Source organism: Capsella rubella, unplaced genomic scaffold (assembly GCF_000375325.1).
Source record: "Capsella rubella cultivar Monte Gargano unplaced genomic scaffold, Caprub1_0 scaffold_5, whole genome shotgun sequence".
NCBI lineage: Eukaryota > Viridiplantae > Streptophyta > Magnoliopsida > Brassicales > Brassicaceae > Capsella > Capsella rubella.
This window is the reverse complement of record NW_006238919.1, coordinates 5270729-5282709: the sequence shown is the minus strand read 5'-3', so window position 1 is coordinate 5282709 and position 11981 is coordinate 5270729. Positions and strand designations below refer to the sequence as shown.

Sequence of the window (11981 nt, the reverse complement as noted above, 5' to 3'; positions counted from 1 at the left end):
AGATAATAAAATGGGTTTAGATACATACATCGGATACTTTTCATATTTAATTTTAGGATTATATTATTTCCATAACTAATTTTTGGATTTCCTAATATTTATCTAACTAATTTAATATAATATACTAAAAACATTTATTATTCTTCTTTCACTTTTATTTGATCTTTTTTTTAATTTCTGATATTATACTAAATAATAAAAATGTTTCAAATTTTTTTTAATTTTTTTTTGCATATGCTGCAATTTAAAAGTTTCAAAACGGACATATAATATTCAATTATACTCGGTTAAATATTTTGGACAATGATTTAAAATCATTATAAGTATGACCAATATTAAAACTATTGTTACATAAGCATATTTAAAATATTTGTTTTGAGACATAGATGTAAATTTGGAGACATGATTTTTAATGATAAAATATTATATATCAAACTACGTAAATTTTAGATAGTACATAGGTAGTTTGTTAAAATCACAATTATAATGGTAAAGCGAGTTATGAATAATGTTTTTTACGATATGAATTCTGTTACGGGTTGGTTATTCAAAAAATATATTGTAAGTGTGTAATGTTTACGTCTATTCCTACTTCTATTACAAAAATGGTCTAATTGAACAATTTATCGATAAATATTCTTTTGTGCTGTCAAATTTTGACCCTTTTTTAATTGTATCAAAACTCAATATATTATTATTTATTCGCTTTTTCCTTTATTATTTTATTTAAAATTATTATACAAATATATGATTCACCGTAATCGACTGCACTGTAATAAAATTAAAATGTAATATAATTTAATTCGTTAATTTTTTTTTTTGGTAAAAGGTTAAATAAATTATTTTAAAAAATCCGTTAAACATTATATATAAGTAATTATTTCTCCCGCGCGGTAGCGCGGATCCAAACCTAGTTATCAAATATAGATTAAATCAGCTCTCAATAATTTTGCAATTACTTTTGTTTGATTGCAAGTAGATTCTTCCATTGAGTTTAGACTTTAGAAGTTACATATAATATACACTACTAGGTTGATTTTATTTTATTATTTAACCTTTTGGGTCCAAATGAATCTTCACACATGTTATACAATTTGTCGAAATAAGAAAAAAAATCAAATCTAGATATAATAATAATTATAGTGTAGAGTGTAGACATATAAATGTCGATGCACACACATCATTCACACCTTCGTACAAAACACAACAACAGCGAAATGAACGGAGCAATGCTACCGGAAACTAAACGCGGCGTTTTAAAACCGCACATCATGGTGTTTCCATATCCAGCACAAGGCCACTTGCTTCCTCTTCTAGACTTAACCCATCAACTCTGTCTTCGTGGCTTCACAGTCTCCATCATCGTCACTCCTAAAAACCTCCTTACCTCTCTTCTCTTCTCTTTGCTCATCCATCTGCCGTCTCCGTCATCACTTTACCTTTCCCTCCACATCCTTTGATCCCTTCCGGCGTTGAAAACGTTAAAGACATCGGTGGTCATGGAAACCTTCTGATTATGGCTTCTCTTTGTCAGCTTCGAGAGCCTGTCGTGAGTTGGATAAGTTCTCATCCTAATCCTCCTGTTGCTCTCATCTCTGATTTCTTTCTTGGATGGACTAAAGATCTTGGTATCCCTCGCTTTGCCTTCTTCAGCTCTGGAGCATTCTTAGCTTCGATTCTCCATTTTGTCTCCGACAAGGTTCATGTCTTTCAATCAACTGAGCCTGTCTGTTTGTCGGATCTTCCTGGTTCCCCTGTTTTCAAAACAGAGCATCTCCCTTGGTTAATCCCTCAGTCTCCATCATCGCAAGATCTTGAAAATTTTAAAGACGGCACCATGAATTTTTCGAGCTATGGTTGTATATTCAATTCTTGTGAGTGTCTGGAAGAGGAGTACATGGAGTATGTGAAGCAGAACGTGAGTGAGAACCGAGTTTACGGTGTTGGTCCGCTTTCTTCAATCGGGTTACGTAGGGAAGATTCTGATTCCGGTGTAGATGCAAAGTCGTTGTTGAGTTGGCTCGATGGATTTCCAGACGGATCTGTGCTTTACATCTGCTTTGGAAGTTCTAAAGTTTTGACCAAAGAGCAGTGTGATGCTGTGGCACTTGGTCTTGAAAAGAGTATGACCCGGTTCGTTTGGGTGGTTAAGAAAGATCCGATACCCGATGGGTTCAAGGATCGGGTGGCAGGTCGAGGAATGGTTGTTAGAGGATGGGCTCATCAAGTGGTTATGTTGAATCATGTAGCGGTTGGTGGGTTCTTAAGCCATTGTGGATGGAACTCAGTGTTGGAAGCAATGGCTAGTGGTAAAATGATCTTGACTTGGCCCATGGAAGCAGACCAGTTTGTAGATGCGAGGTTGCTAGTGGAGTATATGGGTGTGGCCGTTACTGTATGTGATGGGGGTAAGACAGTGCCTGACCCGCATGAGTTGAGTCGGGTCATAGCTGAAACAATGGGTGAGCGTGGACACGAGATGCGTGCTCGGGCTAAGGAGATGGGACAGAAGACACATGCAGCAACTAGAGCAGGAGGAAGATCTACTCAAGATTTAGAAAGACTTCTCAAAGAATTGAGTTCTCTCCATGAAGATATGATTCTCAAAGACTTAAGCCATTGATTGATTTAGCTTTTTAGTCTTCTTAGTTAATTCTGGGATTAGCAACGGGATTAAGTTTTTGTCACAAGAAAAGACAAAAAAAATTCTCAAAAAAAAAAACGTGACTTATTTAATATTTGTCAAAAAAATATATTAACTTTTTTTGTTGCCAGAAAAATATGCAAACTAATTTATATATGATAAAAAAATACGTGAAATATTTTGACTTTCCAGTTTACCACATATTATGGTCACGATTTTTAACGAAACTAACACAATAGTAAACATTGTTACTATTACAATCTCGTGAAGAACAATATCTCTTTTCGATATTTTAGTTTTATCTTTAATCTTTGTTTTCTCATATTTAAGCTTTGGTTATGATTAGAAACTTAGGAAAAATAAAAAAATAGGCAAAGGATGTTTATGATTGTGTTAGTTTCGTTGAAAATCGTGACCATGATATGTGGGAAACTGGAAAATCGAAATAGTTCACATATTTTTATCATCTATAAATTAGTCTGCGTATTTTTCTAGCAACGAAAAAAGTTCATGTATTTTTCTCGCAAATATTAAATAAGTCATTTTTTTTTTTGGAATTTTCCCTTAATATATTTATAACTCTATTTTTTATATATTTTTTTGTCATCAATATATTTATAACTCTATGTAGTTTAGTTTAACATTAATATATTAATATATAAACCTAAATCGACAATAATATCGTTTAATTGTAGAATATAAACCATAATTCTCATTTATAACCTAAACCAACATTTAATCCGTTTAATTGTAAAATCTTAACCTTAATCCTTATTTATAGGTGTTCAAAAAAATAAAAATAAAAATCCTTATTTATAAACCAAATCTGGCATATAATTTCGTTTAATTATTAATATTTTAACCCTAATCTCTTTGATAAACTCGAAAAGACTTTTACTTCTCTTTCTATTCCTCTTAATCTCTCCTTTCCGCCGCTGCGATTGAAATTACATGATTTTGGAGTCGCCAGATTAGTTAATGACGCAATCTATGCTATAAATTTGAAGTAGCGATTGTTGCATGTTTTGAATCCATTGATTTGGATATGCGGAGAAGACGATGCACACAAAAAAGTAAATTTTTAAGGCCATGTTCGTTTCTCCATCCAAATGAACCATCTAGATGAATCATCCAGATGATGTTCGTTTAACACTAAAAAAAACATTATCTATGATCATCCAAATGATCCATCTGGATGAATTTTAAAATTATAGGCAAAATTTTGAAAATTATTTGGATGACTTTGTTTGGAGCATTTGGATAGAGATGATTCATCCAAAAATGACAAATGACAAATATACCCTTATTATCCAAATATCCTATTTGTCCACAAAAATTATAAAAAGTTTTTTTTGCAAATATCTCATATTTTATTTGTTAAAAGAAATAAAATAAATATTTCCTCCAAAAACGCAAAATCACGTTTTCCCGCCAAAACGAAAAATTCATGTTTTCTCGCCAAAACGAAAAAATCATTTTTCCGCTTAAATTAAAAAATCACGTTTCCACTAAAATGAAAATCATGTTTTCCCGCCAAAACAAAAATATCATATTTTCCCGCCAAAAACGCAAAATCATGTTTTTCCTCCAAAAATTAAAAGAAATATTTTTCCGCCAAAAACGCAAAACAACGTTTTGCCGCCAAAAATATAAAATGACATTTTTCTGCCAAAACAGCAAAATCGTGTTTTCCCGCCAAAACAAAAAAATCATGTTTTCCCGCCAAAAACGCAAAATCATGTTTTCCCACCAAAAAACGAAAAATCATATTTTCTCGCCAAATTTTTCTTAAAAAAAATTCCCACCCAAAAACGCAAAATAACGTTTTTCCGTCAAAATCGCAAAACACGTTTCCCGCCAAAAACACAAAGTCACGTTTTTGAACCAAAACCGTAAAATGTTTTAAATCTTATAAAAATTATATTTCATGAAATAAATAATTTAAATGTCAAAATATTAATTTATAATTTTTTGGTGTTTATTTTTTAATCATTAACTAAAATTACTATAATTAATATTAATGTGAAAAAATTAGAGCAATACATGGGTATTTTAGTCATTTTTAAAATCTAACCCACCTAGATGAAGATGCAAAATGGAGAAACAAACACATATTCATTCAAATGGATCATCTAGATGAATCTTTTTATTTTTTGTTCGTTTAGTCATCTAGCATTCAGATGAATCCATCTGAATGGATCATCTGGATGGAGATCCAAAATGGAGTAACGAACAAGGCCTAATTAGGATTTTGTAATTTACAGTTTTACGCTTTCAAATACTCACAATAACAAGATATGGTTTGCCGAGAAAAGAGTCACAAGTGAAGTCGTGTAAATTATATGTCGATATAATAATTCTTTTCTTAATTATTTTTCCTACTACGCTAAAAAAAAAACTAATTTTTTATTACACGTTTCTAAATCTCATATCAATAATTTACCATGTGTCGTAAATGTCTAACTTTGAAAACCAAGGTTTATTGAATAAGATGGTATTTTTTGAAGAAAAAAACTTTAATTTTCAATATATATATTTTGTGTGTTTGAGTTTTCATACATGATATATGATATATGGAACTAATACAACAAAAACAAAACATTACTTCTCTTCTTTTTTTTTTGGACAAAAACATTACTTGTCTTAGAACTATGATTTTTACCCTGATAATGTCTATATTCACCGAACTATGCTTTGTATGGTACTATAGCTTGACCAAAGAAAGAAGAAATCAACACCTTCTTTAAAAGTCTCTTAGAGCAGTAACATCACATGAGGATGTTCTTTCGTTTCTTTTTGCGCTTTGTCTGTAGAATTGTTGAAAGACGAATCCTTTTAATTAAAAAGATGTGACAAAATTACAAAACATCTCTATCTCTCTGTCTCTCTGTCTGAGTAAATTAATCTGAGTTGTGTTGTTTGCTGTTAAGTGTTAATACTCTATTTTAATTACTCTCTTGCCTTATAGTTTAATTGTGTAGATTTGATTAATTCACCTCTGCTTGATTTTTGTGTTACGATGTGAACAAACACAAACACAAAACACTGTACACTATTATAATAAGTTCTTTAAAAAAAATAAAAACTTTATTGTTCTTGAGATTTTTTTCTAATTTTAATCTTTTTTGTGTTGTGTGATCTTACTATCTCATTCATCAAAGTTGCTTCCTTTATCACGGTCTAATCAAGATTCAAGAAATTTTTGGGAATGGGCCTCGAGACTCTTCCTTCAAAGTTTTCCCCTTTTTCCCAATAACTTTTCTGGGTTTCCTCGATTTCACCTCTCAGAGTTGGAAATTAGGGTTTTTTGTTTGTTTTCTTGGTTAGGGTTGATTCAAGGTCGAGAGTAATCTTTTTTGCTTTTTGACTCAGATTTATTCGTGCCGCTTTGAACACCACTAGTGAGGTTCTTGAAAGAACTTATTCGTTTTGTGGAATTGTTCTCTGTTGTTGTTGTTGTCTCTTCTGGTTTCGTAGAGAGTTTGAGAAAGTTTTGTTATGCTTTGAATGATGTTTCATGGTCAAGGGTTTTCGAGAAACCGTTGTAATGTTGTGGCAGTTGTGTCTGGAGATAGTAATAACCAGAAAGATGAAGCTCCTCTTCATCTACCCAAGTACCCTTTTCCAGATCTCTCTTCTTCAGGGCGGCTCAAGGTAAAAGGAGTTTTGAAATCTTCTTTTCTAATTCCCTTTTAATTCTCTTAAATGGTTTGCTAGATTGTTGTTTGAAAGTTGGAACCTTTAGTAAGATTGGAAAATGTTGAACTAAGTTGGTTCTGGTTATGTATATAGGGAGTTGTAGCTATAGGTTATATTTGCTTGAATGGCTTCAGAAATTAGTAGACTTGAAGGGAGAATCTTAGTTTTAGTGAATTTTGTGGAGATGTTTAAGTATTTGGTGAATGCTTTGTCAGTGTTTTGCTAATTTGTTAGTTGAAAGTGGGAACCTTTAGTAAGATTGAACAATGTTGAACTAAGTTGGTTCTGTTTATGTATATATAGGGGATTGTTAGCTGGCGAGAGTTGTAGGTATAGGTTATATTTGCTTAATGGGTTCAGCAATTAGTAGACTTGAAGGGAGAATCTTAGGTTTTAGTGAATTTTGTGGAGATGTTTGAGCAGTTGGTGTATGTTTTGTCGTGTTGTAGTTTCAGGTACTGAATAATCCTACGACAGAGGAGTTCCAGGTTGCTGTGAATTCTTCTGCAACGGATTTTGTGTACCTGCAAGGGGAGCAGAGTGGAGATAGTGATGAAGTTGGTCCCTTAGTGTTGGGATATGCTGATTTTTCTACTCCTGATGCTTTGGTTGCTCTGTTTGGTTCCACATTACCAACAACGGTAGGTGTATTTGTTGTTTAACATTACCAGCTGAAGTTAGCTTAACGTCACTAAGATTTTTCTTAATAAATTGATGTTAGTCTCTTGATGATTCACTTAGAAGGCTTTATAGAGTTTGCTCTACATTAATGTTAAGACACTTTTCATAAGAAGAATCATAATGTCTTCCCTGGTTAAGTTTCGGTTTCTAATGGTCCCTAGTGGAAATAATAATATGCCTTGGTTTCATATTGTTCTATTCAGGTTTACCTTGAGCTCCCAAATGGTGAAGAACTAGCGCAAGCACTCTACTCTAAGGTACATCTTTCTTGATAAGCACATTGCACTTCTGTTCCTTTCCTGTTTAGTACGTTTTCTTCTTAGTACCTCTTTGTTTCTCTATTTCAACTATGGTTTACATTAAGAGTCTTTGAAAGGAAGAAACAGCATATAAAAGTCCTTTTGAATAAATTGCTAAATTTGATAGCACATTATGTTTAAGTATTTTTCTTTTGGTGCTTTGGTTCTGCAGGGTGTTCAATATGTTATTTACTGGAAAAATGCCTTTACTAAATATGCAGCCTGCCATTTTCGCCATGCTTTGTTTTCAGTCATACAGAGGTAATTGTTTACCTAAGCATCTGAAAATTGGGATAAGCCTTAATTTTAGCTTGATTACATCTACTAATATATTCTTTTCCCCCCTACGCTACAAATTTAGTTGACTGTGCTATGTTCTCTGGCAATGCAGTTCGTGCAGTGATACATGGGATGTATTTCATGTTGCGGAGGCATCTTTCCGACTGTATTGTACGAGTGACAATACTAACCTTCCTTCAAATAGCAACCGTAAAATGAATTATGAGATGGGACCCTGCTTGCTTGGAGAGCCTCCAAAGATTGACGTGGTTTCACCAGAAGCTGATGAACTAGAAGAGGAAAATTCATTAGAAAGCCTCCCATCAATAAAGATATATGATGAAGATGTTACCGTGAGATTCCTTTTGTGTGGACCACCATGCACACAGGTGGGTTTTGTTGGCCATCTTGCACATTTTATGACGCTTGGCTTGTTTGTGCAAATGTTAGTATTTTTTTGGGCTATCTTCAATTCCCAAGCTGGTTCTCTATTTCAGGATACATTTTTGCTGGGATCTTTGGTGGATGGACTTAACGCTCTCTTGAGAATAGAGGTGAGTAACTTGTTAGTTTACAGTTTAATTTTTTCTTTATTAGTGGGCATACTAAAATGTGTCCAATGAAAGAACAAAAATTAATAATATATGAATATATATGTCTTTAGTCATTTAAAAATAACTTTATCATTTCGTTGTTCCAGATGCGAGGAAGTAAGCTCCATAACCGTTCTAGGTATGTAGTTTATATGGCCAAATGATATGTTGTGCATCCCTTTAATAATCATACAATTAATCATCTTTGATTTTGTGCCTATGGAGTTAGTTTAAAGACTTATTTTGCCTATCAAAATTAAAATGCAGTGCTCCAGCACCTCCTCTTCAAGCAGGAACATTTACTCGTGGTGTAGTGACCATGCGGTGTGATATCTCGACCTGTTCTTCAGCACACATATCAATGCTGGTGTCTGGAAATGCGCAGACCTGTTTCAGTGATCAGGCAAGGGATTATAATCTTTTAAAATATGAGCTCTTCTCTGCATACATGTGCAATGGGGTTAATTATTATCTCCTTTATAACAACAGCTTTTGGAAAATCACATAAAACATGAGGTGATTGAGAAGATCCAACTAGTCCATTCAGTGGTAAACTCAGAAGAAACAAAACGGGTTTTCTCTGAGCCTCGGAGATCTGCCTCAATAGCTTGTGGAGCAAGTGTGTGTGAAGTTTCAATGCAAGTCCCGACATGGGCGCTGCAGGTAAATAATCTCTTTCTCTGCTCAATTTAGATTTCCTGTAGATAGTAACCTCTCGTCCAATCATTTATCATGCACCTTGTTGCCAAGTTTCTCAACAATTTAGTTAGTAAGAGTAGTCATGAGAATTTTAGATGAAAAAGCTTGTTATGAAAATGCAACGAACATTATGAAGGCTTTTCAAGTTCCTGAACGTTTGGGATGCGCAGGACCATTTTTCGTGCTTTATTGCCTCCACTCTCTACGTATAATGCTTTGACATGTTAGGTGGTAACATCCAGATAGCCATGTGATCCATATTCTCTGCAACTTTCTGGATTTTGCTTGCTTAATATGTAGGTAAAAATGAGTTACTCTGCTTTTATGTAGGTCTTAAGGCAGCTAGCACCTGATGTGTCATACCGCAGTTTGGTTATCCTTGGAGTAGCGAGCATTCAGGGGTTATCTGTTGCTTCCTTTGAAAAAGATGATGCAGAACGTTTACTTTTCTTCTGTAGACAACAGATCAATGATAATTCAAATGTTGATGCTCTTCTATCCAAAATTCCTCATTGGTTAACACCTCCCTTACCAACCAGAAAAAGATCCGAGCCATGCAGAGAAAGTAAGGTACTGTTTCGGATGCCACAGGTTAAAACTTTCTCTACACAGAATATTAATTTGGAAGTATCTTTGTTTACAAGCTAGACTTTTTGATTCCAAATTATCGTTGTCTTCATGTATATACTGATATGGAGCTGTCTAAATATATACATTCAGGAAATTGAAAACGGAGGGCCTACATCAAAGAAAATCAATGTGGCTGCTCTGAGACCGATACCTCACACCCGTCGACATAAGATGATACCTTTCTCTGGTTACTCTGAAATTGGAAGATTTGATGGTGACAACACCAAAGGAAGCTTGCCTATGCCTCCAAAGCATGGTGCATCAGGCGGTACTCCAGTAACTCACCGTAAAGCTTTCTCTGGTTCGTACCAGAGAAAGCAAATCATCTCTCTAAACCCTTTGCCTCTCAAGAAACACGACTGTGGAAGAGCTCATATTCAGATTTGTTCAGAGGTTTGCCTTATTTTCCTTGTGATGAATAATAGTTTGAACTTAAAAACCCTTTTAACATTGATGTTTTTTCCTTTGTGACTTATATGGGTGCTGTCTCTATATGTAGGAGGAGTTTCTAAGGGACGTGATGCAGTTTTTGCTAATACGAGGACATAGCCGTCTTGTTCCTCCAGGAGGGCTAGCAGAGTTTCCAGATGCTGTCCTCAACTCAAAACGGCTTGATCTGTTCAACTTGTATAGAGAGGTAGTTAAACAGTGGTTTGATCAACCGAGGCAGCTAGCATTACATTTGGTGAGCTAAAAATGAGAGTTATTGCAGGTTGTATCACGGGGAGGGTTCCATGTAGGGAATGGGATCAACTGGAAGGGACAAGTTTTCTCAAAGATGCGGAACCACACACTCACAAACAGAATGACTGTAAATGACTGATTTCTAAACTCACTACTTGATTTTTCCTTGACTGATGTCTTAAAACTAACTCTGGTGTCATTATGGCAGGGAGTGGGCAATACGTTGAAGAGACACTATGAGACGTATCTACTGGAGTATGAGTATGCTCATGATGATGTAGATGGAGAGTGTTGCTTAATATGTCGCAGGTACATTAAGAACCTTCTTTCTCTGTCGCGTGAGAATGATACATGTTATTAATAACGCATTGGTTTTTGGTTGCAACAGTAGCACGGCTGGTGACTGGGTGAACTGTGGATCGTGTGGAGAGTGGGCTCATTTCGGATGTGATAGAAGACCCGGCCTCGGGGCGTTTAAGGTAAGCAAACAAACACATACTCGTCATTACATCAATTGCCTGTGTGTAGTTGCTGATTAAACATATGATATGACAGGATTATGCGAAAACGGATGGGTTGGAATATGTGTGCCCAAATTGTAGCGTCTCTAATTATAGGAAGAAGTCTCAGAAGACCTCTAATGGTGGCTTGCTTGTCCCTTAGCTTCACGTTTCATCTTTTTAAGTTTATTTTTCCTTTGAAAACCAATGATTGATTGATTCCTCCTCTGATATTTCACGTGTTTTTCGCAATGCAAGTTTTTTCTATTCATTCTTATGAAGAGTTTTTAAATGATAGATTGCAAACAAAAGGAACATGAGAATGGAAAGAAACAATATAAAAATCGCAGACTGAATTTAAAAGTTGAAATGAATTGGAATTTAACAAGTTCGAACCAACCAAGCTAATGTATCCCTCAAGTCTAATGCCAATTCGCTAAAATGGAGTGAAGTATTAAGCAAAGTATTGATGTGAAATAAATAAAGACATGAAGTGAAGTATCAAATAAAGTATTGATGTGAATTATGGTGTGAAGTAAAGTATGTATAATAAGTGTGAAGAAAGGAATATGCTATGTAATATTCTTTAGGTTATGTACTATAAATAACAAGCTTGGTGAGGTTTGTTCACCATAAGCTGAAGTGTCTAAAATCCTAAATCCTAAGAGTCCTTTGTATTCTCTTGAGTGTGTTCTTATAATATAAAGATTTCTCTTATATATACTCTCTTCCATAAACACTTAATCCCTTTCATCTATTTGTTTCATATATCTCGATCCTATAATACCTCATACGTGGTTGTACCCATTATGTGTCTGTAAATTTGGTATCAAAGCCATGGCAGTCTAAGCTTTGACTCTTCGATATCTAAGAAGTAGTATGCCATATCGTTGTTTTCTATTATATGCTTTGCATGGAAAGTATGCTCTGTGGTTGCCATTTTTAATGGATCCTCCACATCAGAAATCTTGCTAAGTTTGAATGAAAAGATCTAAAGAAAGGATCCGTGAGGTTATAATGCTCGAAGTACCTTGAGGCTTTATTGTTGATGAGAGTTGTTTGCCTCGGTTTGCGTAGCTAATACCTCATGATCATTTCTTTATGCTCTTAGCGCTTAATAAGTCCTATGAAAACAACTTATGGATTATGACTACTTTGAAGATTGAGAAGAAGTTAATAGCATTCTGTCTTGGTTTCTGGTCTCTTCATCTATTATAGAAAATATGTTAACTTTGTCCAAAACACCCTCTTTCCGCAAATCCACCTCTAAAAA

The 11981-nt window shown here is 34.4% G+C and overlaps 1 protein-coding gene and 1 pseudogene across 1 annotated transcript; both read left to right on the top strand.

Annotated features, from left to right (window-relative positions):
* The first annotated feature begins 1213 nt into the window (after positions 1 to 1213).
* LOC17885720 lies at positions 1214 to 2700 on the top strand (annotated as a pseudogene).
* Positions 2701 to 5452: 2752 nt separating this feature from the next.
* Positions 5453 to 10985, top strand: LOC17886370 (AT-rich interactive domain-containing protein 4). Its single transcript, XM_006290575.2, has 16 exons — positions 5453 to 6298; positions 6793 to 6984; positions 7228 to 7281; positions 7496 to 7584; positions 7715 to 7991; positions 8100 to 8156; positions 8303 to 8334; positions 8463 to 8598; positions 8685 to 8858; positions 9225 to 9464; positions 9615 to 9917; positions 10024 to 10161; positions 10237 to 10335; positions 10417 to 10517; positions 10597 to 10687; positions 10764 to 10985. The coding sequence occupies exons 1-16, from the start codon at positions 6152 to 6154 to the stop codon at positions 10869 to 10871; spliced, it is 2238 nt and encodes a 745-aa protein (XP_006290637.1). The 5' UTR covers positions 5453 to 6151; the 3' UTR covers positions 10872 to 10985.
* Positions 10986 to 11981: the final 996 nt, after the last annotated feature.